This window comes from Poecilia mexicana, unplaced genomic scaffold (genome assembly GCF_051168715.1).
Source record: "Poecilia mexicana isolate PSO_F unplaced genomic scaffold, ASM5116871v1 scaffold_8, whole genome shotgun sequence".
Lineage (NCBI taxonomy): Eukaryota > Metazoa > Chordata > Actinopteri > Cyprinodontiformes > Poeciliidae > Poecilia > Poecilia mexicana.
Genome location: NW_028263377.1, coordinates 28,452,214 through 28,479,652, shown reverse-complemented (window position 1 = coordinate 28,479,652; position 27,439 = coordinate 28,452,214). Strand labels below are relative to the sequence as shown.

The 27,439-nt window shown below is 42.8% G+C and overlaps 2 protein-coding genes and 2 long non-coding RNA genes across 5 annotated transcripts; 2 read left to right on the top strand and 2 right to left on the bottom strand.

Moving 5' to 3' along the window:
- Positions 1-359: 359 nt before the first annotated feature.
- LOC148158191 (uncharacterized) lies at positions 360-3,047 on the bottom strand. The gene is made up of 2 exons (XR_015763988.1): positions 1,484-3,047; positions 360-1,371 (listed from the first exon to the last, which is right to left on the bottom strand). It is a non-coding gene; the product is annotated as an uncharacterized LOC148158191 (long non-coding RNA).
- Positions 3,048-5,525: 2,478 nt separating this feature from the next.
- Positions 5,526-11,012, top strand: kat8 (K(lysine) acetyltransferase 8). Of its 2 annotated transcripts, XM_014977820.2 has the most exons (12): positions 5,526-5,883; positions 6,587-6,661; positions 6,741-6,919; positions 6,991-7,044; positions 7,124-7,288; positions 7,409-7,498; positions 7,566-7,706; positions 7,938-8,031; positions 9,418-9,568; positions 9,764-9,918; positions 10,164-10,262; positions 10,456-11,012. In XM_014977820.2, exons 1-11 carry the CDS (start codon positions 5,577-5,579, stop codon positions 10,226-10,228), a joined length of 1,476 nt encoding a protein of 491 aa, XP_014833306.1. In that variant the 5' UTR covers positions 5,526-5,576; the 3' UTR covers positions 10,229-10,262; positions 10,456-11,012. The 2 variants fall into 2 exon arrangements, with proteins under 2 accessions (XP_014833306.1, XP_014833305.1); XM_014977819.2 differs by lacking the exon at positions 10,456-11,012 and having other exon boundaries at positions 10,164-10,320.
- LOC148158190 (uncharacterized) lies at positions 10,336-10,908 on the bottom strand. Its single transcript, XR_015763987.1, has 2 exons — positions 10,823-10,908; positions 10,336-10,700 (listed from the first exon to the last, which is right to left on the bottom strand). It is a non-coding gene; the product is annotated as an uncharacterized LOC148158190 (long non-coding RNA).
- Positions 11,013-13,238: 2,226 nt separating the features above from the next.
- LOC106911084 (polyserase-2-like) lies at positions 13,239-27,168 on the top strand. Its single transcript, XM_088007862.1, has 10 exons — positions 13,239-13,373; positions 15,905-15,925; positions 16,554-16,716; positions 19,533-19,804; positions 20,058-20,206; positions 20,286-20,538; positions 20,703-20,874; positions 21,756-22,009; positions 23,466-23,563; positions 26,459-27,168. Exons 1-10 carry the CDS (start codon positions 13,319-13,321, stop codon positions 26,747-26,749), a joined length of 1,728 nt encoding a protein of 575 aa, XP_087863988.1. The 5' UTR covers positions 13,239-13,318; the 3' UTR covers positions 26,750-27,168.
- The last annotated feature ends 271 nt before the right edge of the window (positions 27,169-27,439 follow it).

Sequence of the window (27,439 nt, the reverse complement as noted above, 5' to 3'; positions counted from 1 at the left end):
TCATCGCAAAGAAAGAACATGTTCTATCAAGAACTCACTGGAACCTGAATCACTTCAAGAACACCCACAAAGAGACCCAACCCTGGAGCCCACAGTATCTCCTCTTTGGTTAAAGTCTCCTAAAATAAGGCATTGCCACGTCAGATGAAATCTGGATCGCTGCTACAGCTATTTTCAACTTTAGCATTGCTTCCTGTTGCATAAAGATGGTCCAAATGAAACACACTGAGGTTTGTGGATTAGAGCTGAGAAAATGGAACATATTAAGAGGTCAGATTCCTTCTGCAAGACACTGTAAATGTCATGTTGGGTTCCAGTTTCTTTACCCACATACAGAACACCACCAGGAGAACAGATAATCAGATAAATAAAGTTTATTTCAACAGTGATGAGAATGTGAGAATCTGAGTCTGGTCTTTGTGAGGGGCTGGTCGTCTGATTTCTGAAGAGTAGTGAGAGGAAAATGGTGAGTTCGAGGTCGTCGGAAAAATGGAATCTTTGAAACAATCAGAAAGATCTTACTGAATCTAGTGGACGATAAAAGGAACAGTAAGCAGCCCAAATAACTTTTTTGGGTTGAACTCACAAAATGTCCTCCACTGCAAGGAAGGTCAGCTGCTTTGGCCTTTTGACCAAACATTTTACACAAGCTTAAAGCAAAAGTTTAAAACAAATGTAAAAAGAAAACATTCTGTACCATGGTTGGTCAACCGTCTTGTATCCAGGGCCAGAAGGAAAAAATGGGGGGGAAATTATCAGCAGCACAAGACAAAAAAACTTTAATTGCAACAACACAATTTAAAGTCATGCTGAACTTTGGAGTACACAAAAGAGCAATTACAACACTAAAACTTCAAACACTGAACTTTTTACTGCAACACCAGTCAAACAAATTAAAATAATTTTTTTTACTGAAATTATTGAATAGAACATTGTCAACATAAGACTAAATTATTTCTCTTGGGGGGAGGTGAGCCAACCTCACCCATCCAGCTAACATCATCCCCTGGCCTTCCAACCCTAAACGAGTGCTGCCTCACCCCATGGTCCACGTAGGTCTCCTCTCCCAGCTTGATGTCTCTTGTTTTTATTAGGAGAAATGGGTCTGCCAGGCCTGGGAACTTCAATAACAGACATTTGGTGTTGTAGTTTTTGGCAGAAAGGTTTATCGGTCAGCCAAACATGGCGAGCTGCGGATGACTGTCACACAGGTGGACCTGAGAGTTTATGCAGAAGTCCTTGGTCCCCAGACTTGAAAAAGTAAATCTATGCATCTTGTCCCGCCTTCAGGGACCCCGCAAGCCGCCAGCCTTGGCAGCAATAGTGAATATTTTATGGTAGTCACATGAGATGGACCTCTTGATCAAAGTGCTGATCGCAAAGAGTCATGTGGAAGAAAGAAAAAATTATTTATGAATTTGTTATTGTAATTACAGAAGTGTCAGTTTCCAAAACAAGATCCAGGAACTTGATATCCACCCACCTCTTCTGCTGACAGTCTTCTTCCTCTCTGAAATGAGAAGTCCCGTTCACCTTCTGTCCTGGATGTGGCACATCAAGTCCTGGCTGGTTTTGGGGTGTGGTGGATAGCGCAGTGCAGATCTCCAGGACCTCCTCTGCAGTGTTACAGTTCCCAGTTCAGTTGGACTTTGCTATGAAGCTCTCCACCTTGGCTAATATGGGCTTCTACCGGCTCCGTTTGGCCAGGAGACAGAAACTACCCATGCATGCGGTTAGAGCTGAATATAACGTGCCCTGGATCAGAACCTGGTAAGGTAGGTAGTAGTCAGTAAGAGGAAAACAAAAAAAAAACTCAATAAGGTGGTCCCACCTCGTCTTAAACTGAATCAACTGCAACTTGTCAAAGAGGCTCCTTGTCAGGGAGGAATCCTGCCTCCACTCAGCTTTAGGTCTCCGCTCTGAGCTTCCACAGGATGCAGGACAATTGCTTGTTTCCTATTCTGAAGATTGGAATTTTGATTGTGGAGTCCTTTTTTCATCATGTTCTTTCCCAAACGACGTTCCCCCCCGATAGGAGTTACCGTCTCCATGTTCACAGAGACCCCCGACGCACATAAATGCGGGCAGCACAGAGACTTGCAGTCCACCAGCAGTCACGGCCGCACCTTGCAGGGGCCTCGATGAAGGCGGTGCCCCCCTCCCCTCTGGAGAGGGGAGAGGGAGATGGTAGGGTAATCAGGGAATGAGACACACCTGGGAAGCAATAAACAGGGAAGACAGGAAAGGAATAGGACTACACAGAAAATCTCAAAAATAAATGCACTGAAAACACAGATCACACTCTCAACATGTAAACAGCAACAAGAACAAAAAAGCTGTTCTACAGACACCAGCAGAACATTTACTAATTTCCAAAAAATGGCTGGATGTTTTGTTTTTTCATCTTTTTTTTGGTCTTGGGCTGTTTATAGAAGCATGTGTAGCAGATCCCCAGCACTTGAATTAACTTGCACAGTCTTGACGGGTGATTTCAAGGTTTTGTTTATTTTTCTTTTGATGCGGACCATCAGTCACCACATCCACCTCAGTCACCTTGATCACCATAGTCACCGTGAAAACTAAACAGATATACAAATATTGGAATATAAACATAAACTTACAACACAAACAACAAAATAAAACGTAGCTCGCTGCTTTCACCGGGGGACACCAAGTGTTGATTGTGCCAAACACATCTTTGACAGTTCATTCAAGTCATTTATTGGTACGATGATTTGCCAGCTTTTATAGGGCCTGCCCTCATTAGCTACAGCAGCCCGTGAGGTACATGCAAACAAACAAAAACAAAACTTTACAAAGTGCAAAGTTTGTAAGTGATTACTGATGCTGATACAGTTAAAAAAACAAAATACAAACTACCAACAGTAATAATCAGAACAGACAAATATCATTAAACAATCTGCAACATCCTTAATTTAGAAAATTAACTTTAAATAATTTACAATAAATAGTCTACAAATTTAAATAATTTAGGCAATTTATTTATTTTACAGTTTAATCTGAAGATTCTGGAGGATGTGTGAATAGTTCTGCTACCATGAAAAAAAAAATTACTGTATGATAAGTTGTTCCAAAGTTCCAACGTTCTCAACAAACGATAATATAGTTCTTTTGAGACCATTTTTTAAGTTATATAATGGTAATGGCGAAATAATAATGCAAGAACACGTTCTCAAAGGTCATTAAACTTTAAATTCTAATGAACATTTAACACTGGAACTGGAAGACATTTTTAATATCCAGAATAAATAAAACTAATGAATTTTGAAGTCTTTTTAGACAAAATTGCTTTTCAAAATAAGGTCTAATCGAGACCAAAGTACCAAACTGAAGACTTTTATCATCCAGTTTTTGGTAGAAAGAGAGAAAAACAGAAACAATAAATCAGGCCAAGGGATTTATCTTTGAGTTTGTTTTGTTTTAATTTATCATCCGATTAATTGATTTATTGATTATTCTGACAGGCCTATGTGTGAACATTAGACTAAATCCTTAAGTATGTTGAAAAGTCAACATAAATAAACCTTTCAGTTTGTTATGGTGAATAAAGTCTAGCAGCAGACGATGTTCCTGTAGGAGCAGGTTTACCTTCATTACTGCTGAAACAACAAAATAGTTTCAGTGATAATGACCAACATCTATAACTGCCATAACCTCCTGAAGATGCTTGTCGACTTCAGCATCATGAAACTTAATCAACCTGGTTAAAGTTAAGACTGAGGACAGACGATAAAACTGTGTGACAGTAAAAATCCACGCTTAGCTCCCAACAGCTAACGTAGCATAACTGACATAAACATTAGCTCCCGCTAACAGAAACATATGAGGAGGGCAGAGTATCAAATACCAGACATATAAAACATAACCTGAAATCATTTATAATTACTCCATGTCTCATTATAATCGGAGAGCAAAGCCTGCAGGTTTAGCTCCAACTTCAGAGGACAGACCACCGGGACGCTCCGTCTCTTCTGGGTTTGCCTGGCTATTTTTCGGGCCAGCGAACCATTCCGCCACCTAGTGGTCGCTTTTCAGACCACTTGGTCTCCTGTACCGCTCAAAAATGCACGATATGTCTGCTTTTACTAGCATGTAAACGCACCATCTACGCACAAATCTGGAAGCTTCCCCGAAGCGTGAAATGAGTCTCAGAAATAGTTGTGCACTCGGAACCGGATCTGTGTGTAAATGCAGTTTTGTGTGTGTGTACCAGGTGATTTGTGTGTACTTTTTCAACATGTATAGACGTAGGAGGTTTATTTTATTTTTAAGGTTTACAAATCCAGTATTACACACGCACAGATATTTTTACACACACACAAATCTTTTTACACGCACAGATATTTTGAGACTATTTTCACTCCATAAGAACCAGGCCGGCCTACACAGGTGGAGCTCATCAGCCTCATCAGAGTGCTGGGAATAAAATAGTGGCAGAGCCTTCACTCGGTGCTGGGTGATTAATGTTTACCGGTAGTCTCTCTAACCCTAAACACACCAAGACAAACTTACGGGGAACCATTTCACTGACGTACCATTCCCCGGAGACAGCCTCACCCTTTTTATTATCATTTTATAAAGATTGTTTGAATTTCTGTCAGCAACAAATACATTGTTTTTGTTGTGTAATTGTAAAAAAAAAAAAAAAAAAAAAAAAGCAAAGGCAGAGAAATCCCTATGGATTCCCTGAAATGATGCTAACTAGGTTGTCGTTGAACACAGTGTTGCTCAGTTTTTTCACTGGGACGGGGAGGAAGAGGGTTTATGCTGGTATGTGGTTAGAGCTGCTGCTGACTGACTCATCTGTTGTCAAGTGTGGTAAAAGGTACAGGGAAGAATTAAATATATGAATATGTTGGTATTTCTTTTCCTTAATTCATTAAATGCTATGGAGGAAAAGAGTAGTCTGTAGCTAAGCTAACTATGCTAAATGGTTGATAATCTCACACAGTCTACTCACCTCTCGGAGAAAAACTGGGCTATAAATAGACACTCTTGTCTTTTTCTCTCTCTATGTCTCTATTTTTGAATAACTGATTTTATAATCTTTTTAGCAGCATTATAACTGCAACAGCTGATCTTGTCTTCTACTGACTGTTGCTGAACACCATCACCATGAAGCTCCAAGCAGGAACGAACCATTTCATGCAAACTCAGTGGAGGGGGGGACAAATATGGATGTGGGAATGGATGGATTTTAGATCTGGGAGTGGTAACATTTAATTTTTACTGCTACGAGCAATTTTAGAAAACACAATGTGATTCATTTTGTAATTGACAGGGCCCCTGTTTTATTTCTATAAACAAAAAACATTGTGGAGGTCTATAATGTGTGTGTGTGTGTGTGTGTGTGTGTGTGTGTGTGTGTGTGTGTGTGTGTGTGCGTGTGTATACCGTCACACTTTCCAGCCCAATAGGTGGCGGTAAAGATGCTTTTACATGGTTACCAACCACCACAAAAACATCAACGAAGAAGAAGAACCTCCCATGTTTAGGTTGTGGGCGGGGCAACATCTGCGGCTGCGCGGAGTCGTAGCTCCAGTCGTCCAAGTAATATGACTGGCGGGAAGAGCTGCAGCAACAACAAGGATTCGGAGCCCAGCATGGACGTGGATGTGGATTCCAGCCGGACGGAGAGCGAGCGGGGAGACCTGGACAGCAGCGTTCCCGTTGCGTGCTCGTCCAACGGCAGCGGCGGAGAGGAGGACGAGGCGGAGGGCCTGTGCAGGCCCCGAGAAACCGGGGGCTCGAGTGACCAGCTCACACCGGATGAAGGCGCCGAGAGAGGCATCGGCAAGGAGCAAGAAGTGTCGGTGGAAATTGGAGAGACGTATTTGTGTCAAAGAACCGATAAAACATGGCGTATGTGAAAACATGGCTTAACTCCATCTATGATTTAGTTTTGCTGAAAACCTTTCATTATTTGAGACAGAAATATGTAAAACGAGAATAATGTATATTTATGTTAAGCTAGAGGCGTTTCAGCTGTCAGAGAATCATCGCTCTGAACAATAAGCTTATTTCAAACATATAACGGTTTGGATATTAGTTTGTGACGAATAAAAATGTCTTTGTAGAAATAAATTGTTTTTGTTTATGAGGCCGAAGTTGGCGTCCGATTCGTAGTCTCACTGAAGAGCTATTCTGCTGCTTTTAAGAAATCTGGACTATAAATTTGCTAAAAGATTTACAATGGTGCTTAGTTATAGAATTAGGGGTGACTAAATTAAATAACTATACCCAATAACTATTTACATGTGTAAATGTCCCATTAATTGAATGTATATACATCATTAAATAGTCCATTTTACCAATAAATTAAATATGTATAGAAATTTTGGAATATGGAAATAAATAATTAAATATGCCATGAGATAATTAAATCTAGCTATTTAAATAATTAATTTAAATATCAAAGAGTCCTCTTTAAAGAAAAGCTTTATTTAGAAATATTTATTTCAGTCATGAAGTGTGTCCAGGTGTGTGCAGATGTGGGGAGTGTCTAATGTTCTCTGATGTTGCTCCTGCGTTGAGGTGGAGCTGACCGACTGTGTTGCTGTTGTAGACATGGCCGAGGTGATCCAGTCCCGCCTCAACGAGCAGGAGGCCCGGGAGGAGTTCTATGTCCACTATGTGGGATGTGAGTATCTGAGCAGAACCAGAACCTGCACCATCACCTGTCTTTCAGAGGGACTGAGAGTTTGACGTTTGGACTGCAGTTAACCGGCGCCTGGACGAGTGGGTGGGGAAGAACCGGCTGGCGCTCACCAAGACAGTGAAGGACGCCGTGAGGAAAAACTCGGAGGTTGGAGGAGTCGGAGACCTCGGCGATCAGCCCGAGAGGAAGATCACGCGCAACCAGAAGAGGAAGCATGATGAGATCAACCATGTGCAGAAGGTGGCACCCCCTGCTGTCTGCAGAGATGCCAGTGTCGGTTTCACCTAACATGAATTTTCTCTTCCACCCAGACCTACGCCGAGATGGACCCGACTACAGCTGCTCTGGAGAAGGAGCATGAGGCGGTGCGTACCTCCCGCTACCTGTGCTACCCCGATAGGCTGCTAGGGTGGAGGTCTCCTCCTCACTCCTCCGTCTCCTCAGATCACCAAGGTGAAGTACGTGGATAAGATCCAGATCGGGAACTTTGAGATCGACGCCTGGTACTTCTCTCCGTTCCCAGAGGACTATGGGAAGCAGCCCAAGCTCTGGATCTGCGAGTTCTGCCTGAAGTACATGAAGTACGAGAAAACGTTCAGACACCACCTGGTGAGTCCAGCTGTTGCTTTTGAACCCTGGTCACATGACGCTGTTGGGGTCAAAGTAAGTTCAGCCTGGAGAAGCTGCGGTTTCATCAGCACAGCTGACCTTTGACCTTCTCCTCCTCAGTCTCACTGCCAGTGGAGGCAGCCTCCAGGGAAGGAGATCTACCGCAGGACCAACATCTCCGTCTATGAGGTGGACGGCCGGGACCACAAGGTGAGCTCGCTCGCCCTCTGGTGGTCGTCTTGGGGACGGCGGTGTCTTACTGGACTGTTGTCCTCAGATCTACTGCCAGAACCTGTGCCTGCTGGCCAAGCTGTTCCTGGACCATAAGACGCTTTACTTTGACGTGGAGCCGTTCATCTTCTACATTCTGACCGAAGTCACCAAGCAGGGAGCGCATATCGTTGGCTATTTCTCCAAGGTACGCCACCGCTTCGGCCACTTTCACCCAGTCAGCAGCAAACGGATGATTTAATGAATAAAATCTGAATTATGATGTGAAATCACCAACAGTCAGCCGGTTTGAGATTCAACACGCCAACCTGAAGGCTCTGCAGGCGTTCTGGTACCAACCGGTCCAGTGGTTCTGCTCAGATCTTTGAGTTATTAAAACACCATGATGGTAATGATCATGATTGTTTTGTTTCTGCAGGAAAAAGAATCTCCAGATGGGAACAACGTGGCGTGTATTCTGACGCTGCCGCCGTACCAGCGCAGAGGCTACGGGAAGTTCCTTATAGCTTTCAGTAAGTCAGGGGTCAAGGGTCAGGGCTGGCTTTAGGGTTCTGTCTACCTGAACCGTTGGTGCTACAGAGCCTCACTAGTTGTAGAATATATTAACAATTTAATCCACTTAACTTCTTTACCTCAGAAATGTAAAGTTTATAGTTCTGAAGGTTTTATGGATCATAAATTAATTTCATAACAAACAACAAAACCAACGAGGAGATGGAGACAACTGACCTGCTGCTAGCGCTGCTACTGCTAGTGCTGCTACTGTTAGCGCTGCTACTGCTAGTACTGCTACTGCTAGTGCTGCTACTGCTAGTGCTGCTACTGTTAGCGCTGCTACTGCTAGTACTGCTACTGCTAGTGCTGCTACTGTTGCTGCTAGTGCTGCTACTGCTAGTGCTGCTACTGCTAGTGCTGCTACTGTTAGCGCTGCTACTGCTAGTGCTGCTACTGCTAGTGCTGCTACTGCTAGTACTGCTACTGCTAGTGCTGCTACTGTTAGCGCTGCTACTGCTAGTACTGCTACTGCTAGTGCTGCTACTGCTAGTGCTGCTACTGTTAGTGCTGCTACTGCTAGTGCTGCTACTGCTAGTGCTGCTACTGTTGCTGCTAGTGCTGCTACTGCTAGTGCTGCTACTGCTAGTGCTGCTACTGTTAGTGCTGCTACTGCTAGTGCTGCTACTGCTAGTGCTGCTACTGTTGCTGCTAGTGCTGCTACTGCTAGTGCTGCTACTGCTAGTGCTGCTACTGTTAGCGCTGCTACTGCTAGTGCTGCTACTGCTAGTGCTGCTACTGTTAGCGCTGCTACTGCTAGTGCTGCTACTGCTAGTGCTGCTACTGCTAGTGCTGCTACTGTTGCTGCTAGTGCTGCTACTGCTAGTGCTGCTACTGTTAGCGCTGCTACTGTTGCTGCTAGTGCTGCTACTGCTAGCGCTGCTATTGTTACTGCTAGTGCTGCTACTGCTAGTGCTGCTACTGTTAGCGCTGCTACTGTTACTGCTAGTGCTGCTACTGTTAGCGCTGCTACTGTTACTGCTAGTGCTGCTACTGCTAGTGCTGCTATTGTTACTGCTAGTGCTGCTACTTTTAGCGCTGCTACTGTTAGCACTGCTACTGTTAGTGATGCTAGTGCTGTTAGCATTGCTACTGTTAGCGCTGTTACATTTAACTGAAAGTCCTGTGTCTAACCATCTTTTCTGGGTCAAAGGTCATCATAGCATTAATGATATAAGGTTAACCTGCTGCTAATTGGTTGACAAGCCATCGACCAAACGTGTCCTGGTCCGGATTCTGTGATGGTCCGGATCCCATCACAGAATCCACCTTTGGTTTTGGGTCCATTCAGGGCGAGGTAGGACTCTACCCTTTGGTCCTGATTGGTTCTGGTTCTGGTTCTGCAGGCTACGAGCTGTCCAAGCTGGAGAACGCGGTCGGCTCGCCGGAGAAGCCGTTGTCAGATCTGGGCAAGCTGAGCTACCGGAGCTACTGGTCCTGGGTTCTGCTGGAGATCCTGCGGGACTTCAGGGGGACGCTGTCCATCAAGGACCTCAGGTCGGTCCCGCACCGGGAGGGGGGTCCGAGCTGCGGCCAGGGCACTTTCAGAAATTCAGCGCACCCCTCAGAGACAATCACACGATCGGCTGTTTACTGCGATTTAGTGTTTACATTTAAAATAGTTTCTGTTCTGGTCCGAGCAACCTGGTTCCTGGCAGAACCAGAACTGGCTGATCCGCTGCTGTCTTCCAGCCAGATGACCAGCATCACTCAGAGTGACATCATCAGCACTCTGCAGTCGCTCAACATGGTGAAGTACTGGAAGGGGCAACACGTCATCTGTGTCACGCCCAAACTGGTGGAGGAGCATCTGAAGAGCGCCCAGTACAAGAAGCCGCCCATCACAGGTGAGCCGGGGGGGGGAGACCGGGGGGGACGGCCCCCTACAGGAAGACCTTCACAATAAGAGCATGGAAAGTGTCTGCTGGGAGAAACGCAGAAAAACATCTAGATCTGTTTCTACGTGTTTCTAGACCTGATGGCGTCCAGCAGGTGGACACCTTGTCCTCTGTCTGTCCAGCAGAGACATGGACAGACAGTAAAATGTCTTCAATGGTTTCCTGTCTCTGATGTCCTCTGTCTCTGTCCACAGTGGACACCATGTGTCTCAAGTGGGCGCCTCCCAAGAACAAACAGGCCAAGCTGTCGAAGAAGTGAGGAAGAGGAGCTGCTCGTCTTCATCACCTGGACTGTAAATAAATGTTATTAATCTGTTAATATTTTCATAGAATAAATGTTCTCAGGAAAAACCCAGTTCTGGTTCCTTCAAGCTTCAGAATAAAAATTCTTTCTTCATTTATTGACGCGTTTCAAACAAAAATTTAATGTTTGTTTTCTTCACATTAATTATTAAAAACTGGAAATAAAACAAAACCCTCCTGCAGTTTGGAACCAGAATTATAAAGCAACGTCCAGAGAGACGAAAACCCAGAGGTCCAGTTACAGCAAAACACCCAGAACCGGACCGGCAGAGCCGGACCAGGACACGTTTGGTCGATGGCTTGTCAGCAGGTTCTGCAGGGAAGCATCTGGAACTGAACCGGAACCTCCAGAACCGAATCCTAGGACACCGCCCTCCGGTGATGAAGGTGCAGTGCCGTCGGCCATCTTGGATCCCAACATGGAGGCCCTGCAGGGAGTTGAAGAGGCAGCGGCGTTAACCCCTTCCTCACCAGGCAGATCTCTGGTTTAAAACTTAAACATTTAAAAAGTTTTAAGTTAATTTAAAAATCTCCTGTTTGTCGTTAATACCTGGTAATGTCCAGCAGGGGGCGCTCTAGTCTGAGTCTCCTGCTGTTCTCAGTCCTGCAAAAGTATTGGCACCCTTTAAACTTCTGATTTTATTATTCTGGGCTTTATGTGACAGAACGGCACAAAGAATAAAACATAAAATGTGAAGGAAAATGATTCCTGGTTTTAAATAAAATAATCTGAAAAGTGTGGTGTGCATTTGTATTCAGCCATGATTCTAAAGCTGCTCTAAATAATGACTGAAATGTAGCTATGGGAGGTCAGAGGTCAGGGTTTGATCTGGGTCATAAATCATGTTGGGAGTTTAAATCACAAACATGATGAAGGTTTTATAATAAACTGGTCTCGGCATAAACCAGTCGGGTCAGAACCAGTTATGTGATCTGGAACATTTGGTTTCTGAAGAATGTTTCCTAGTAAAGGTTAAACTCCAGAGTAAACAGACTCGTAATTAGTTTATTCAGAATAATTACATGTTTCCAGGAATCGTGACCCGGTTAAAGGTTCTGTGAAGTCAGCGCCACAGCAAAGTCATAAGTTTACATACAGCAACCGGGGAAAACCCAGATGATGATGTCATGACTCTGAAAGCCTCTGATTGGTTCAATTACAAAATCTGCAGCTGCTGCTTCCTCGTGTGACATCATGGAAAATATGAAACATGATCCCAGAGATCAGAACCTCGAAGCCGGTCCAGGTCCAGAAGCACAAAGGTTACCAGTTAGCTGCTACTGGTTACCAGTTACTGGTTAACTGGTTTCTAGTTGAATCCATTTCAGCTGCAGCTCCTTGTTCCCAAGAGAAAAGAGTTTTTTTTTTAAACTTAATGGTTTATTGTAACCTGTTAAAATAAATTAAAATATTAATTAAAGCCTGGACCTCCAGCGCCTCCTGCTGGTCCAGAGGAGCAGATAAAACCTGGAGTGGGTCGTTTCCACAGGATCAGGATTTGGACTCTTTTCATTCGAAATTTCTCTTTCTAATGATTTGGTAACATCTCTTTTATTTTGAATGACCTGGATCATTTATTCTCTTTCATCAGGATTTACTTTAATAGTTTAAATTTCACTAATTCATAATCCTGCCAGGAGAAATGAGTCAAAGAAGATTGAAGGAATAAAGTTTTACAGAGTAAACTTCTGACTTTAATAGAAATAATTATGATGCTAATAATTATTTCTCTGCAGGTGGAAATGTCTGATTTTAGCCAATGAAAGTTGCTGTTTTTATGTAACGATGTGACATGAAGGTGAAGTTTGGTCTGAAATGATCCTGTGAGGTAAACAGGAGGTATGACCTGTTATTTACGCACAAACACTCCATGTGATGAAGATATAATCAGCTTTCTTATCTGATGTTCTGAACAAAGAACAGTTCATCGTCAGCCGTGCAGAACCAGTGCAGCTGGTTGGTTCAGTCGGTCTCAGATGAACTGGTTTCCATGCAGATCAGATCATCTGGAGGAATCAAAATGCTTTCAGAGCTTCGGCTCAAACATGGGAAGATGTTGGATTTGTTGCCAGGAACCACAGAAGTCGGGTCTTTTCCCTTCATGCCTTGGTTCTGTACCGGTACCCGGCTCTCGTTGATCCTCTTTTCAGAACAGTTCCCAGAACCTGAAACTCAGACACTCGGCTTTTCCTTCATGAGTCATTTTGAGATGTTTTCACACAGAGCAGAAAAAAACACATAACTGGAACATGAGACGAAAGCTGTCAGTCAGGAGGTTTAATTATACATTAGTAACTGCTGACTCATGCTGTGTGTGTGTGTGTGTGTGTGTGTGTGTGTGTGTGTGTGTGTGTGTGTGTGTGTGTGTGTGTGTGTGTGTGTGCGTGTGTGTGTGTGTGTGTGTGTAATGAACAAGATGCTTACATTCCTCTCAGTGAATGACGTTGTGGTTCTGCAGCATCAAAATGCTGCGTCATTCTGGCCTACAGAACCAAACATTCACGCTCGTTTGTTTTCCTTTTGGAAGAGGAACTTCTGACCGAGTCTTTCGCCTCTAGCATTCAGGTTTGTTTGTTCTGAATTTGGCTCATTTTTTTCCTTTAGTTCTCACATCTTCACTCCCTGCAGCATGAAGCTGCCACCACCATGTTCTGGGTTCCCCCAGTAAACTTATGGGCCCAGTGATCATCCAGCGCCCCCTCATGGTTCTGAGTTCAAATGTTCTTTAAGTCGACAGGAAATTTGAAAATATCTCTTGATAATTATGTGTTATCAGAAGATTAATGTCCCTCCTGCTGCGTCCAGCTGGTCTGATTAAGTCGGTCATATTTAGACTCGCCTACGTTTATTCTCCATCTGGTGTGTAAATAAAACACTGGTGTGTTTAACTTGTCAATAAATCACATGCAGTCTGGAGCTGAGGGGAAGTACGCCTGCAGACAGGAAGTGGCTGAGGTGTGTGCTGGGAGGAGGGACAGGTGGGGGCGTGTTGTTGGCCAGGTGTTCTTAAACCTGCAGCAGAGCAGTGGATGCTAACTTCCAGAGATGGCGCTCTGCAAGGCGATCTGCGTGGCGGCGCTGCTGACTCTGTTTACTCAAGGTAGGAATCTCACCTGCATCGGCTCCACCAATCAGCTTCATCTGTGACAACATGTCAGAAAACAGCATTTAATCTTCAAATTATTCTGATTTTGTCAAACAGAAAAAGGATTTTCCTGGTTATAAATAAGTTCAAGTTTTTTCCCACTGAATGAATTTTCCATCCATGAACATGTAGAGAATCAATTTTCTGATTTCTAAATTAGGTTGGAGCTAAAATTTAGATTTTGTGTAAAAATGTAGTTTTTAACTAGCAGCTCTCTGCGTAACAGAGAAAAATGTTTTTGCTAAAATTTTCTGAAATTGGATCAAAAGTCCCTGAATGAGTCTGAAAAAAAGTTTCTCTGACCTAAAATTAGAATAAAAAATCATCATAATATTATTAAACAGTTTGGATTTTCTTTATGTTCTGTTTTCTTGTTGCTACTTCCTATTTTATTTGAACTTTTGATCATTATCAGTTGTATATTGAAATGTTTTATTTGCTTTAATTTTTGTTCTTTGCTTTATAAATAAAGTAGGATTGTCTGCCTTATATTTTAACATAGATGTGAAGATAAATCATATTTATAAATGTGCAGAGATTGATTTAGTCAGAATCTGAAAGTTTCTGCTGTTTTTGACATTTAAAGGCCGAAGGAGAAACTTCAGGTGTTTAGTGAACATTTGCCACCATGACCACCAGATATGAAGCTTATTATCCTCTAAATACACGACTGTTTGTTTAAGCAAAATTATTACCAAGAACAGATGAGAGACTAGCTGACGGATTCAAAGACAGATATAAAACTGGTTCTGTTCGTCTGTCAGGATCTGGTTTCTATTTACGAACCAAATGACTAAAGCAAATATTTTTCCTAGAACAAATAAAGACTGTTCTTCACACAAAGAAACATTCCTGAGTTTCATCTTAAGTCAAACAGGTTAACCCTTCAAAGACGCTGCAACTGATGAAAATGCCAGGATGGAAAGACATCAGCAATAGCAAAGATGATTAATGATGAATTAATGATGAATTATCTGCTCGTTAACCTGGGATTGGTCGCAGCAGTTAATGTTAAAATACATCATTTACTTCAGAATTCAGCACCACAATCAGCCTCAGCTGAGATCATTCTTTCACTTCGCTTTAAATTATTAATTAATTGGATCCATTATTTTATTATTATTAGTTTATTTTCTTAAGATTAAAGTAAAAATTAATTGATTCTAAAGACCATTGCTATGGATAAAAGGTGAAAATTCAATGCAAAGAAATTGAAGCAGCTTAAAGGTTTAACTTTTATCAGACATTTATTGTTGGGTTGTGCTGTGGTGGCGCAGGGGTTAAGCACAACCCACATATGGAGGCCTGAGTCCTCAATGCAGCTGTCGCAGGTTTGATTCCCGGCCTTGGCAACCCTTGCTGCATGTCTTCCCCCTTCCCTCATTATCTACCTTCCTGTCAATTAACTATGAAATAAAGGCCACTAGAGCTAAAAAAAAAAAGTTTATTGTTGAAGAAGGAGCCACCATGAGGGTCTGATCAGCCAATAGGAAGAGAGCTTGGATAAATCTATACCATCCTAGTCAGAAGAATAGATTATGTAATGCTGATGTTGATCACATTGGTTAGAGTGAAATCAAACTGTCACTGAGGATAAAAGTGAAGGATGATTTTAGATTTGGTCACAAGGTCAACATTTAAAACTGATCATTAAGGACATCTGTTCAAGTTTTTAGCGCTCCCTGAAAGAAAAAGTCCAAACAAGTTCATGTCCAGGATGTGTGGGGTCTGCAGAGATGGTAGCTGACCTTTTCCTGACCTTTGACCTGTACGTCCTGGATGTAGGACTGATCCTCTCCTCTCTACAGTCCCAATGGTTTGCTGCAGAGAGGAGAGGATGGTGAAGCGAGGCAGAGCGGGGGAGTTCTCCAGATGGTTCTGACCCGTGGACCGCCCGATCCACCTGCTATCTGTCTGCATCCTGGATCAGAGCGGTGGAGTCATGTCTGACCCTCGCTGAGGTCCAGTCGCTAGTGCCTAGGGAGAACCCAGCCCGGGGGACCGGGGGGCCTGGGGCCCGCCGGTCCTGACGGTTTTGGTTCCCAGACTCACCTGCTGCCAGTTTGAAGTTGCTTGGTGGATCTTAAGGTTCTGTTCACTGCAAGGGAATCTCCAGACATCTGAGGTCCACCATCCTCCAGAGAGGAAAACATCTTAGATATTCCACCAGATTCAGCCCAAGGTCAAAGGTCAGAGCATGAAGCTCAGAGAAATGACCAAAATCTCTACAGGGCTCAGTTAGAGGGTTAAAGGTCAAAGTTAATCCATCCACTCTCTCGACCTTCTGACGTGTACGGGTAACAGGCCATGACCCAGTCCGATCTTCGGATGGGTCTTTGGTTCTGCATGAACCGGTACCAGAATTTCTAAAAGCTGAGTTCAGATAAATCATGTTGAGTTCATAATAATATTTCTGTAGGAAATTAAAGAATGAAATAAAAATAACTCCCTGTGTGTTTAACTTGTTGCTGTGTTTCATTTTTCAGAATCTTCTTCTCAGCTATCAGGTAGGAGAAATTTTCTGAGTTCCTGCATCTTGACTCTCCTGTCTGGGTCTTCTTGGTGTTTTCTGATCGAGTCCTTCAAGGAAAACCAGATCCAAACTCTGACATTCATGTAGAAGCGACTAAGACCATCAACACTTTCACGTTAAACGTGATAAACCAAGAAAATACTTGAGAAAAATAGTATTTGGAACCAAAGCTACTGATGTACTGAGTACTTCAGTATTACTGTGTAACTCAGACAAAATATTACATGATCTTTAGGTTCTTGTGAATAAAAGAAATCACATCAATATTAAATAAGTTCAGGGAAAAGAAACTAATCTCAGTTCATCACAACATAAAAAACCTTTGAACCCAGTACTTCCAGTAAACTTCTGGTACATCACTGGTTTTTACATCCTGGTTCTTCATTCAGTGCAGTAACTCCAGGTTGGTGGAGGAGTCAGACATTGGACTCAAGCAGAAGTAAAAAGTACATTACAGTAAATCTACTCCATTTATTTTAAAAGGTTCCTACATGGTCACCTGGCTCTGCATTCATGTCAGGTTGCCAGGACATTTCAGTCGATTTCTGACTGTCCTGGTCTGCACATCCTCCAGAAGTGATGAGATGTCTTTGTGTCCTCAGTTTGTGGTCAACCACCCCTAAACACCAGGATCGTTGGAGGAGCGGTGGCTCCTGAAGGGTCGTGGCCCTGGCAGGTCAGTCTGCACAGCTCCTCGGGCCACTTCTGTGGAGGATCTCTGATCAACAACCTGTGGGTTCTGACTGCAGCTCACTGCGTCCCACCGTAAGAAATCTAATCCTTCTGATCTGAGCAGGAGTCTTCCGTCTGAAGAAAACAACTTTACTGTTCAAACTGGTTTCCCAGATAGAAAATTATGACACTGAAACAACATTAAAGCCTGATGTTGACACGAAGTTGAAAGCTGTCGGTGACTCACATGTTGAATCAATGTTATTGTTTCAACCATAACTGACACTATATCAATGCTGATTTAACCATCATCTGATTGTGGAGCTGCAGGCACATTTCTGCTGATTTATATTGAATGAAAGTTAAGGAATCAATGTTGGTACATTTTAGGTCTACATTGTAGCAAACCATTAAAAGTTTCTTCACTGGTGTAAAACATTATTTTATTGGCAGATGATGGTATCATGTCGTTCATAATTATCTTACGTTACCATATTTCCAAAAATGTGTGAACATAAACTTAAAAAATTACAACATGGCATTAACATAACATTTTATTTTAGAAAACAGGCATAGAGCTGTAAACATATTTGACTCCTTTTTGTCAGAACATCAGTCTATTGTCCATGAAGGTCCAGGAGGTTCAGTTTGTTCTGTATGAACCAGGAACCAGGCCCAGTTGGGCTAACAGGTCTGACTCTGGTTGGCGTCTCTTTGGCTCCTTGGTGCCTTCCTCCCGCTGTGGCGCCTAATGAAGCCACTTCCTGACAGTTTCCCTGCAGTCAGTCAGCTTTGGGTCAAACTGCAGAAACACAGAGATAAGAGTGAGGAAGGCGCCGGTCAGAAAGATGAAAAACATTAGAAAAGTTCTGAAACATGTTGAAATATTAAATAGTGTAGTGGTTATAGAACCAACACAAAGCGTACGGTTCCCCATGTACACTCAGTTCAATCAATTAGGACACACTAATGAATATTCATTAATATTTATCTTAATGTTAGTTGACATATACAGTAACATTTCCCCATCAAGCTGCAGCGTAATGTAGCATTTATGATGCTGCACTCATGTTAAAATGAGGGAATCAATATTTAAAATAAAGGCTGTTTATCAGTAAACCTAAAGATAAAACTCAGGGAGGATCAGGGTTGATTTAACAGACAGAAAAATAGAGCAAAAGGTGATTAGTACTGTAGTTGGAAAAATGATTTACAGTTTATACAGGATAAACTTCTATCCAATAGTTGGTTCAATCTTCCATTAACCACAAATATGTCCAAATAAGTTGATTAAACTCATTCAAAAATATTAATATGCTGATAAAGATCCTGCACCAGTAGTAATAGTCCAGTTTAACCAGTTACCAACCCAAGAATCGGCAGGTTTAGATCAGTGGTTCTTCTGCACCTGGATTCAATCTGTGGTGATTAACAGCCTTCTGCAGGACTGATGGCTGCAGAAGGTCATGCAACCATGTGAATCAGCTGTTCTGGATCAGAGGCACATCTAAGCACATCAAATTAAAAAAGGAAAAACAAGTGATTGGAAATGATTTCAATGGCAATGTTTTGTTTTTTCATCTTTATAGAAAATTCAAAGAAAAGATCATGACGAGGCACATTAGTGATAAAAGGTTTGATTTGATAAACTGAGCGGAAAAAAAGAATAATAAACTGAGGAAAGTGAAACAAAATGTCACAAATGAAAGACAAACTTCAAACCTTAAATGAAGATATTAACATATTGGAATAAAGTTTGGTGATGTAAAATTATTTCACTTTAAAAATGGAGCTGATTTTTAGAAAGCAATATTTGTGAATAAAACTTAGGACTAAATATGTCATAATTCAACTCTTCATCCCTGTTGGATCAAATTTTATAATAAAACCTAAAGATGGAATAGATTTATTGTGTAAAATCCACTTTTGAAAACTTTCTAGAAACTAATGAAAAGTTACAGTTTAAAAACGTTTGTCTCAAAATCTCAGTCACAAAACGACAGGAATTGATATTTTAGAATGAATTTAGCAGAAAGTCATTAAAGGGGAAACTTTACACAATTATTGAACTAATATCAAGTTTTTTATGGCGGTGGAATAGAAAGCTGCTTGGTTCTTAACATGATTTTGAAATGTTTTCTTCTCAGACTAGAGGAGAAAACTGATGAATTATTGTTACATTTTTGGTTCATAAAGTCAACATTCAGTTTCTTTTAAAAAGGACATTTTTATTTTTCATATCTGCCGTATGTTTGTCCTGAACTTGATCTTTATTAGCTCCACTTTAACCTTCAGCTGCATAAACCAGATGGTTAAAAACATCAAGTCACACAGAGATAAATTGATTATTAGAACATTTTAACGTGTATTTTTTCCATCTTAGAAATATGGCGAAGTTCACAGAGCGAGTAAAGTATTGAAATAATTTTGGTTTCACTGAACATGACGGATTATATTGAATTTTCTGTATTCAACGAGTCATAAAACAAATCTCCAGCAGAAATACCTTTACTGCACATTTAGAATATTTTCTTCTAGTTGTTCTTAAACAAGTTGTAGTTTTTAGCAGCAGAAAGCCAAACGGTGACCAGTCCGCCATTTTGGATGTGAAGCTACGACCCAGGGCCGTTCTGACCCCTGACCCCTGATGTGACTTTGACTGAGCCACTCTTCACAGGGGCGCTGAGCACCGGACCGGGCCAGTGATTCAACATTGATCAGACGTTGGACTTTCAGTCGTTAGAATTCAACCACAAAACAACATTGATTTGTTTGATGGTTGATCCACCATCAATCGTCGACTTCAACCAAAAATGAACCTTTCTAACCATAATTCAATATTGAATTACCATCACTTGGTTTGTTTTTGAAACTGCTGACTTTTCTGTCTCTGAACATGATGGGCTCAGTGGCAACGCAGTCCCTATCAGCGGCGTGTATCTGGGCCGTCAGAGTCAGGAGGGAAGCAACCCAAACGAACAGATTCGCACAGCAGCGCAGATCATTGTTCATCCTGATTACTCTGCTGCCACTAACGACAACGACATCGCCCTGATAAAGCTCTCCTCAGCCGTAACGTTCAACAACTACATCTCGCCGGTCTGCCTGGCGGCGGCGGGCAGCACCTTCTACAGCGGCGTCAACTCCTGGGTCACCGGCTGGGGCAACATTGGATCTGGTGGTGAGATTTTAAATGACTGATTAACGCCACAGTAGTCTCTCCTCTGACTACTCGGCTAAAGTGCACCTGTGTTTTCTTGACAACATTTCCTGTGCGTTTGTTTTTCACACCCTAATGGAGAACGTTCATCACTAACAAAACTTAATGCTGTCCTTCCTGTTTACCAAACTCATATGTATTTCTTCCTCGGTTTGGAAATGTTTTCAAGGACTGAACCTTTAAACTGTTGTACTCTGAATCTGTGTCTCCTCAGTTCCTCTTCCATCTCCTCAAAACCTCATGGAGGTGGAGATACCAGTTGTGGGCAACAGACAGTGTAAATGTAGTGGCTATGCACCGACCACCATCACTGACAACATGATCTGTGCAGGATTACTGCAGGGAGGAAAGGACTCCTGTCAGGTGATTATCTTTGCTTGTTAGAATCTGGTTTCATCCAGCAGATCATCTCATCTCCTCCAACACGTTTCTCATTTTAAAGGGAGACTCAGGAGGTCCGATGGTGAGCAAACAAGCTGGCCGCTGGATTCAGTCAGGAATTGTGAGTTTTGGCTTTGGCTGTGCTAACCCAAATTACCCAGGAGTCTATGCCAGAGTCTCCCAGTATGAGAGCTGGATCAAAACCCAGATCACCACCAACCAGCCGGGCTTCATCACCTACACATCTACCGGAACCAACAGCGACCTGAGCGTCTCCTGCACTGGCGTGCCACCAATCCCGACCCCCACACCTAGTAATTCCTCCTCTATCCATAACATTTCAGCTAGCTCATCTTAACATGAACACCTCACATGTCCAGGATTTGTAAAAATCTGCTTGTCATTCATCTTTAGGAATTATAATTAAAGATGTTATCTAAAATGTGTTCTGAAGTGCGACTGTGCTTTAATCTCCCAGTAATATACTGCGGCCAGGCTCCACTGAACTCTCGCATTCTGGGAGGTAGTTCTGTGGTGGCAGCTGGCGAGTGGCCGTCCATGGCGAGTCTGCAGAAGAACGGTCAGCATGAGTGTGGAGGAACTCTGGTGTCCATGGAGTACGTCCTGAGCAACGCTGCCTGCTTCTCAGAGTGAGTCACAAAATATCCCACCGGTAGTTTTGCTACCAGTGGTGGGCCTGTCTGGTACTGGTGTGTTTGGTCTGGTGGGCCTGTCTGGTACTGGTGTGTTTGGTCTGGTGGGCCGGTCTGGTACTGGTGTGTTTGGTCTGGTGGGCCGGTCTGGTACTGGTGTGTTTGGTCTGGTGGGCCGGTCTGGTACTGGTGTGTTTGGTCTGGTGGGCCGGTCTGGTACTGGTGTGTTTGGTCTGGTGGGCCGGTCTGGTACTGGTGTGTTTGGTCTGGTGGGCCGGTCTGGTACTGGTGTGTTTGGTCTGGTGGGCCGGTCTGGTACTGGTGTGTTTGGTCTGGTGGGCCGGTCTGGTACTGGTGTGTTTGCATTGGTCCTCATGTCCAGGGCCCAGCCTGCCGAGACCTGTGGTTCCATTTGGGCCGGCCAGAAAATCATTGAGAAAAGTGTTTCAACAGTTAAACAGTTTAACAATGACCAACTGCTCTAACAACTTTCAGTCTGGTTTCCATGGTTACCACAGTACTGAGACTGCCCTAGTCAAAGAGTTGATCAATGACATGTAAACATAGACAGCAAAAGAACCACAGAGCTGGTTCTGTTGGATCTGTGGCATTAACCAGCTCATCTTTACATGAACACCTCACATGATCAGGATTTGTAGAAATCTGCTCATAATTCATGTTCAGGAAGTTGTGTGAGTTATGATTAAAGATGAACGGAGAGAAGAAGTCCAGCTTCTTGCTGAAGCTTCTGGATTTCATTTTTCTGGATGACAGGAGCTACACCTGCATGTTTTCTACATTCACTTTAGATTTACAGGTTGCTATATATCCAATGTTTTTAAGTTTCAGTCCTAAGTCAGTTAATCTTCTTGCCTTAGCTCTCCTAATGTGTCTGAGTGGACGGTGGTTTTGGGTCGTCTGAAGCAGAATGGGTCCAACCCATTTGAGTCGTCATTCAACGTGTCGAATATCACCATGAGCAACCTGACCGGGTCCAACATCGCACTGGTTCAGTTGTCCACACGCCCCACCCTGAACAACTACATCCAACCCATCTGCCTGGACAGCGGCAGAACCTTCCCGGTCGGATCCAACTGTTGGGCTGCTGGCTGGAGCTCTGGGCGAGGAGGAGGTGAGGCTGCAAGTCTTCCAGATTCAGACACTACCCAGATAGCACAGAATGACTGAAACAACATTGAATCAACATTGAAAGTGGTTGATGACTTGTATGTTGAGTCAACGTTAGGGTTTCAACCATAACTGACATATCAATGTTGATTCAACCATCATCTGAATGTGGATCTACATGCAGATTTGGGTTGATTTTATATTGAATGAAAGCTACAGATTTATGTACATTTTAGGTCTGATAGGTCTACATCATAACATGCCACTAAAAGTTTCTTTACTGGTGTTAAACACACTATATTATTGGCAGATGATGGGTAAACTGTGTACAAAAGGTTAAAAATGACAACATGGGTTGTCCACAGTCTGTCTGTTGTCCACAGAAGAACAGAGTCCATGAGGTTAAGCTTTGTACTGTATGAACTAGGGAAGCAGTACAAGGTGCAGTAACCCCATTTTGACTCTGGTTGGCGTCACTTTGATTCCTTGTGATGTTTTCCTCTCGTTCTGGCGCATAATGAAGCCACTTCTTGACAGTTTCTCTGCTTTCAGTCAGCTTTCGGTCAAACTGCAGAGCAGCGGCTGAAAAACACAAAAATAAAAGTGAGGAAGGTGCCGATTAGAAAGATGATAAACATTTGAAAAGTTCTGAAAGACACTGAAAATTAAACAGTGAACTGGTTACAGGTCTGAGAACAAATACAGACCGTATAATTCCTCATGTACACTCACTGTTACATTAATATTTAAAACTCGCAGGGCCTGGAGGACCGGTGCTGAAAAACACTGGATTCGATGTGCCATTTCAATCAATGGATGTTAATTGGCTAGAATTGAATGGTTGTTTGATGGTTGATCCAGCTTCTGTCGTTGACCTTAACCATAAATTCAACCTTTGTGATCTTAATTCAACATTGAATTAACATCTTTTGCCAACAAGCCAACAGCGAAGCAGCTGTGTGTTTGGGACATCCCACTCATGTAAACGTAGGGGTGGACCGCTCCACTCAGTAAGTTGTAGATGTTTTTGTGTCAATATATCACAAACAGTCAGTGAGAATTGTTATGAACAAGTAAGAAAATGTACAGAAAGGAACCAGCACCGTCTATCCTCTACAGTGGTTAATTTAAACGTGAGAACCGTTCACTAATAAAATGCTCTGACCCAGAGCTCTGATGAGGAGGAGAGGAGGGTGCGGCAAAACAGCTGACATTGATTCAATATTGATCAGAGGTTGATCAGACATCAGATTTCAACCACAGAACAACGTTGATTCAATGTCACAGTTTCAACGGTTTGATTGGATGGTTGGTTGATGGTTGATCCACCGTCATTTGTCGACTTCAACCAAAAATCAACGATTCTAACTGTAATTCAACGTTGATTTAACGTCATGTGCTATCTGGGTAGATTTCTAGAGCTCTCATCTGAAATGACATTTTATGTCCCACGACTTCAGTCGAGGAGCTTCTGCAGGAGTTTCAGACGTCGGTGCTGACCTGTGAAAATGTTTCCTCCACGGAGAACATCTGCACCACAGAGTTCACTCTGGAGAAGGTGAGTGGCGGCTTGACCTCTGTCCTGTTGACCTGCAGGGACACTGAGTGTCCACAGGGACAAAACGTCCCTCAGGAAACAAAGACTTCATCTCTTTGAAGGTTTTTTATAACAACAAGGCATTAGGTCAAAGGTCAAGGTTCAGGTTTCTGAAGCTCTGTCTGCATGGCGTTTCTGAGGTTTGCATTAGTATCTTCTTTGTCAGTTTAAGATCATAATCTCTGTCATGTTTCATATAAAATGTGTTTCCAACAAGTTTACCAAAGTATTTACACCTGTTACATGTTTGTATATTTCATTTGATTCTAACAACAAAGTTCAAGTAGATTAGCTGTGATTTTATGAGAGGAAACACAAAGTCGTGATTTCCTGTGGAAGACATAGTTCATAATCTTAAATGTGATCCACTGCCACTCTGATCTGTTGGCCCTGAAGGAGAATCATCCGTTCTCCATGCTGAGTTCTTGATGTATGAGGTTACAGAAGAGTCAGAGAGTTGAATTCATGAATCCCATTTATTAATACCAAAATACAGCTGGTCCATTTTGACCTGCTACTCTAAGAACTAACAATCAAAATGGCAACAAGCAACATGTAGTAGCTTCTTTTGTTGGCCTCTGTCTAAGCCACACCCCAAAGAGGCCGTTCCCTAGGGTGTCATTCCTCTAAGCAGAGCTCTCATTTGCACTTTGTAGGTTTAGCTTAGCTTTAGCTTAGCAACTAGAGAAAAGAGGCAAAAGGAAAACACAGAAATATTTATTCCCAACAGCCCAAAATAAAACCCAGTGCTGCCTGGCTCCAGAGGTTCTGCTGAGACCATCAGAGATGAAGCAGCATCATGGAGGAACCCAGCAACAGGTGGTTCTGGTTCTGGTTCTGTTTAAAACAGGGTCCGGTTCTACAACATTCCAGCTTAGAACATCTAACAGAGACATGGAGACAAGGTCCACAGCACTGATCAGAGAAGTTGGTCCATGGAAACTCTGGAGGAGCTGCAGTGATCCTCAGCTCAGGTCCAGAAAACAGCAGCTAGATGTGAACTCCACTAACCCGATGTCTAAGATCTAGTTCTCGGCACCACCAGGAGTGGAGCCTGTGGCTTCATTTGACCCAACACGGGAAACCTCACCCGGCCCGGACACGGAAAGGATTGACAGATTGATAGCTCTTTCTCGATTCTGTGGGTGGGGGTGCATGGCCGTTCTTACTTGGTGGAGGGTTAGGGTTAGGGTAGGTCAATCTAGGGATTGTAATTGTTTCCCATCAAAGAGGAATTCCCAGTAAGCGCAGGTCAGAAGCTCAGAAATCAGCACCGAGAAGATGATCAAACTTGACTGTCCGGAGGAAATAAAAATGGTAACAAAGTTTCTGAAAGTGAACCTGAGGAAAGATCATTGATGTCGTCTCGGACTCATGGCCGAGGGAAATCCCCCCTGCACAAGTTTACCTCATGGAGGTGACCCAACCCACAGGTCAGGTTCACTTCCAAAAACATAGAAGGGTCTCCTGCAGAACCAGAACATCCAGAACCAGGCTGAGTCTGGGTTCTTTTCCTTCCTGCGTCACTTTGTGTACTCTAAAAAGAAAATAGTTGAACCAACTTAATTGAATTGCTTCCATTGGTAACAAGCAATTCAGTTAAATTTATTCATCTTAATTTATTAAGTTTAACTAATTCAATATATTATAATCATCCAACTCAATTTGTTAACTTTTTTTACAAATTTATTAAATATGTTTAAGATGACATTTAACTCAGTCTTACTCAAATCATTTACTTTAAAAAGTGGTAACTGAACTTATATAGAGTTTCTCCAGTCATTTTGACACTCAAAGTGCTTCAGTCACATTCACCCATTTATACACCGATACAGATCAGTTAAGGCACATCAACATGTGGCAGGAGGAGGCTGGAATCGAACCATCAACCTTGTGATAACAAGACAGCTACTCTACCCACAGAGCCTCAGTCGCTTCCCAGGGAATCTGTCCCTGGGGAGCTTGAGTCATGGTGTCAGACGTGGGATACAAATATGGTTTCGAACTTAATTATTTCAAGTAAAGTCAAAGTAAAAAGGTCATTTAAGGAAAAGATTTGTACCTTGGGCTGCACAGTGGTGCAGTTGGTAGAGCTGTGGCTTTGCAGCAAGAAGATTCTGGGTTCAGTTCCTGGCCTGGGGTCTTTCTGCATGGAGTCTGCATGTTCTCCCTGTGCATGGTGGGTTTCCTCCCACAGTCCAAAAACTTGACTGTCAGGTTAACTGGTCTGTCTAAATTCTCCCTAGGTGTGTGTGTGTGTGTGTGTGTGTGTGTGTGTTGCCCTGTGACAGACTGGTGACCTGTCCAGGTGACCCCACCTCTCACCTGGAACGTTAGCTCCTGACCCCACTAAGGAACAAGGGTGTAAGAATTTGTAACTTTTAAATTAGGGTGTATTTAGAGGACACTGTAAAAAGAGTATTGGGCTGCAAACTAAGAAGTTTGAATTAACCCTTATGAATTAAGTTATAAAAACTTAGCAAATTGAATTGGAAGGACTTAATGAATTGAGTTGGATGATCAGAATAAATTGGGTTGGTCAGGCATAGGATAGAAAACTGGCATTGAACTCAATTGTTTTAAGTAAAGTCAAAGTGAAAAGTTCCTTCAGGTTAAAGATTTGTAAGTTTTGAGTTAAATGAACACAAAGCTGTAAGTTGTCAGAGCAAAAGCAAAAGAATTAAGTGAAACTAATGTAAATAAGTCCGTATGTACACTTTTTAGTGTATCTGGGCTGCATGCTAGGCTCGAGTCTCCAGACCTTCTGTAGATTTGTGTTGTGGGGAACAGTGTGAATGTCTGCTAGTAGCTGGTTCTGAATCTGGTTCTGATGTACCGTCTCCCTCTGCTCCTCAGGGTGACCTTGGCGGTCCGCTCATGTGCCAGCAGGACGGTTCTTGGTTCCAGGCCGCTGTTTTTCTGACCTTGAACGCCTCCACCAGCCGAACTCGAGCCAACACGAATGTCTTCGTCAAACTCAGTACCTTTGACGCCTTCCTGACTCGGATACTCGGGAACTTCTTGACTCCAGAACCCTCCGTTAATGCCACCACCCCCACTGTCTCCAGCGCACACCCTGAGGCTCACTTCCTCTTCCCCTTCCTCCACATCCTCATCCTCCTCTTGTGTCTGCAGCTCTTCTCATAGAAAGGCCGGGTTTAGTGACTCTCCCTCATGGGAGCCTAAAATCTGACCGGATCTTTCCCTTTCTACATGTTTAAACGGGTTCTCTGTGGTTCTTTGGGTCGAAGGTGGAAGCAGATCCTGGTTGATGAATCAAGTCTTTCTGATGATTTATCTGCTGATCCTTCAGGTTTTCCTTCCAAGGAGACAAAATTAAATGAGTCTTGATCAAAAGTTCTCGGGATTTAAAATTAACTGATTGATTTTATGTCTGTTTCTGGTTCATATTACAGTTTACATAATTATCAATAAAACCATATAAATATATGTTGAGTATTTGCTGTGAAACGTCCCCTAACCCGGGGCGGACCGGTACCTGTCCGTGTTCTGCTCAGCAGCAGGTCAGATTCTCTGATTCAATAAATTATTTCTATTTGTTCAAATTATTTTTTCTTTCTTTGGACCCAGAAGTTTCTCCAACAGTCAGTTGAACTTCTGACCCGTTTCTCCTGACAGAACCTTGAAGCTCCACCCACTAATGTCCTCTGGACCCAGAACACGGGGGGTCAGAGGTCAGGGGTCAGGACTTGGACACAGTAGAACATTTCTGTATTAAACTCACTTTCTCTGTGATGTTTTGAGAAACAGAATTTGAAAATGTCATTGTTCTGGAAAACACCTATGTAATATATAATTTCACCTTTTTTAATGAAA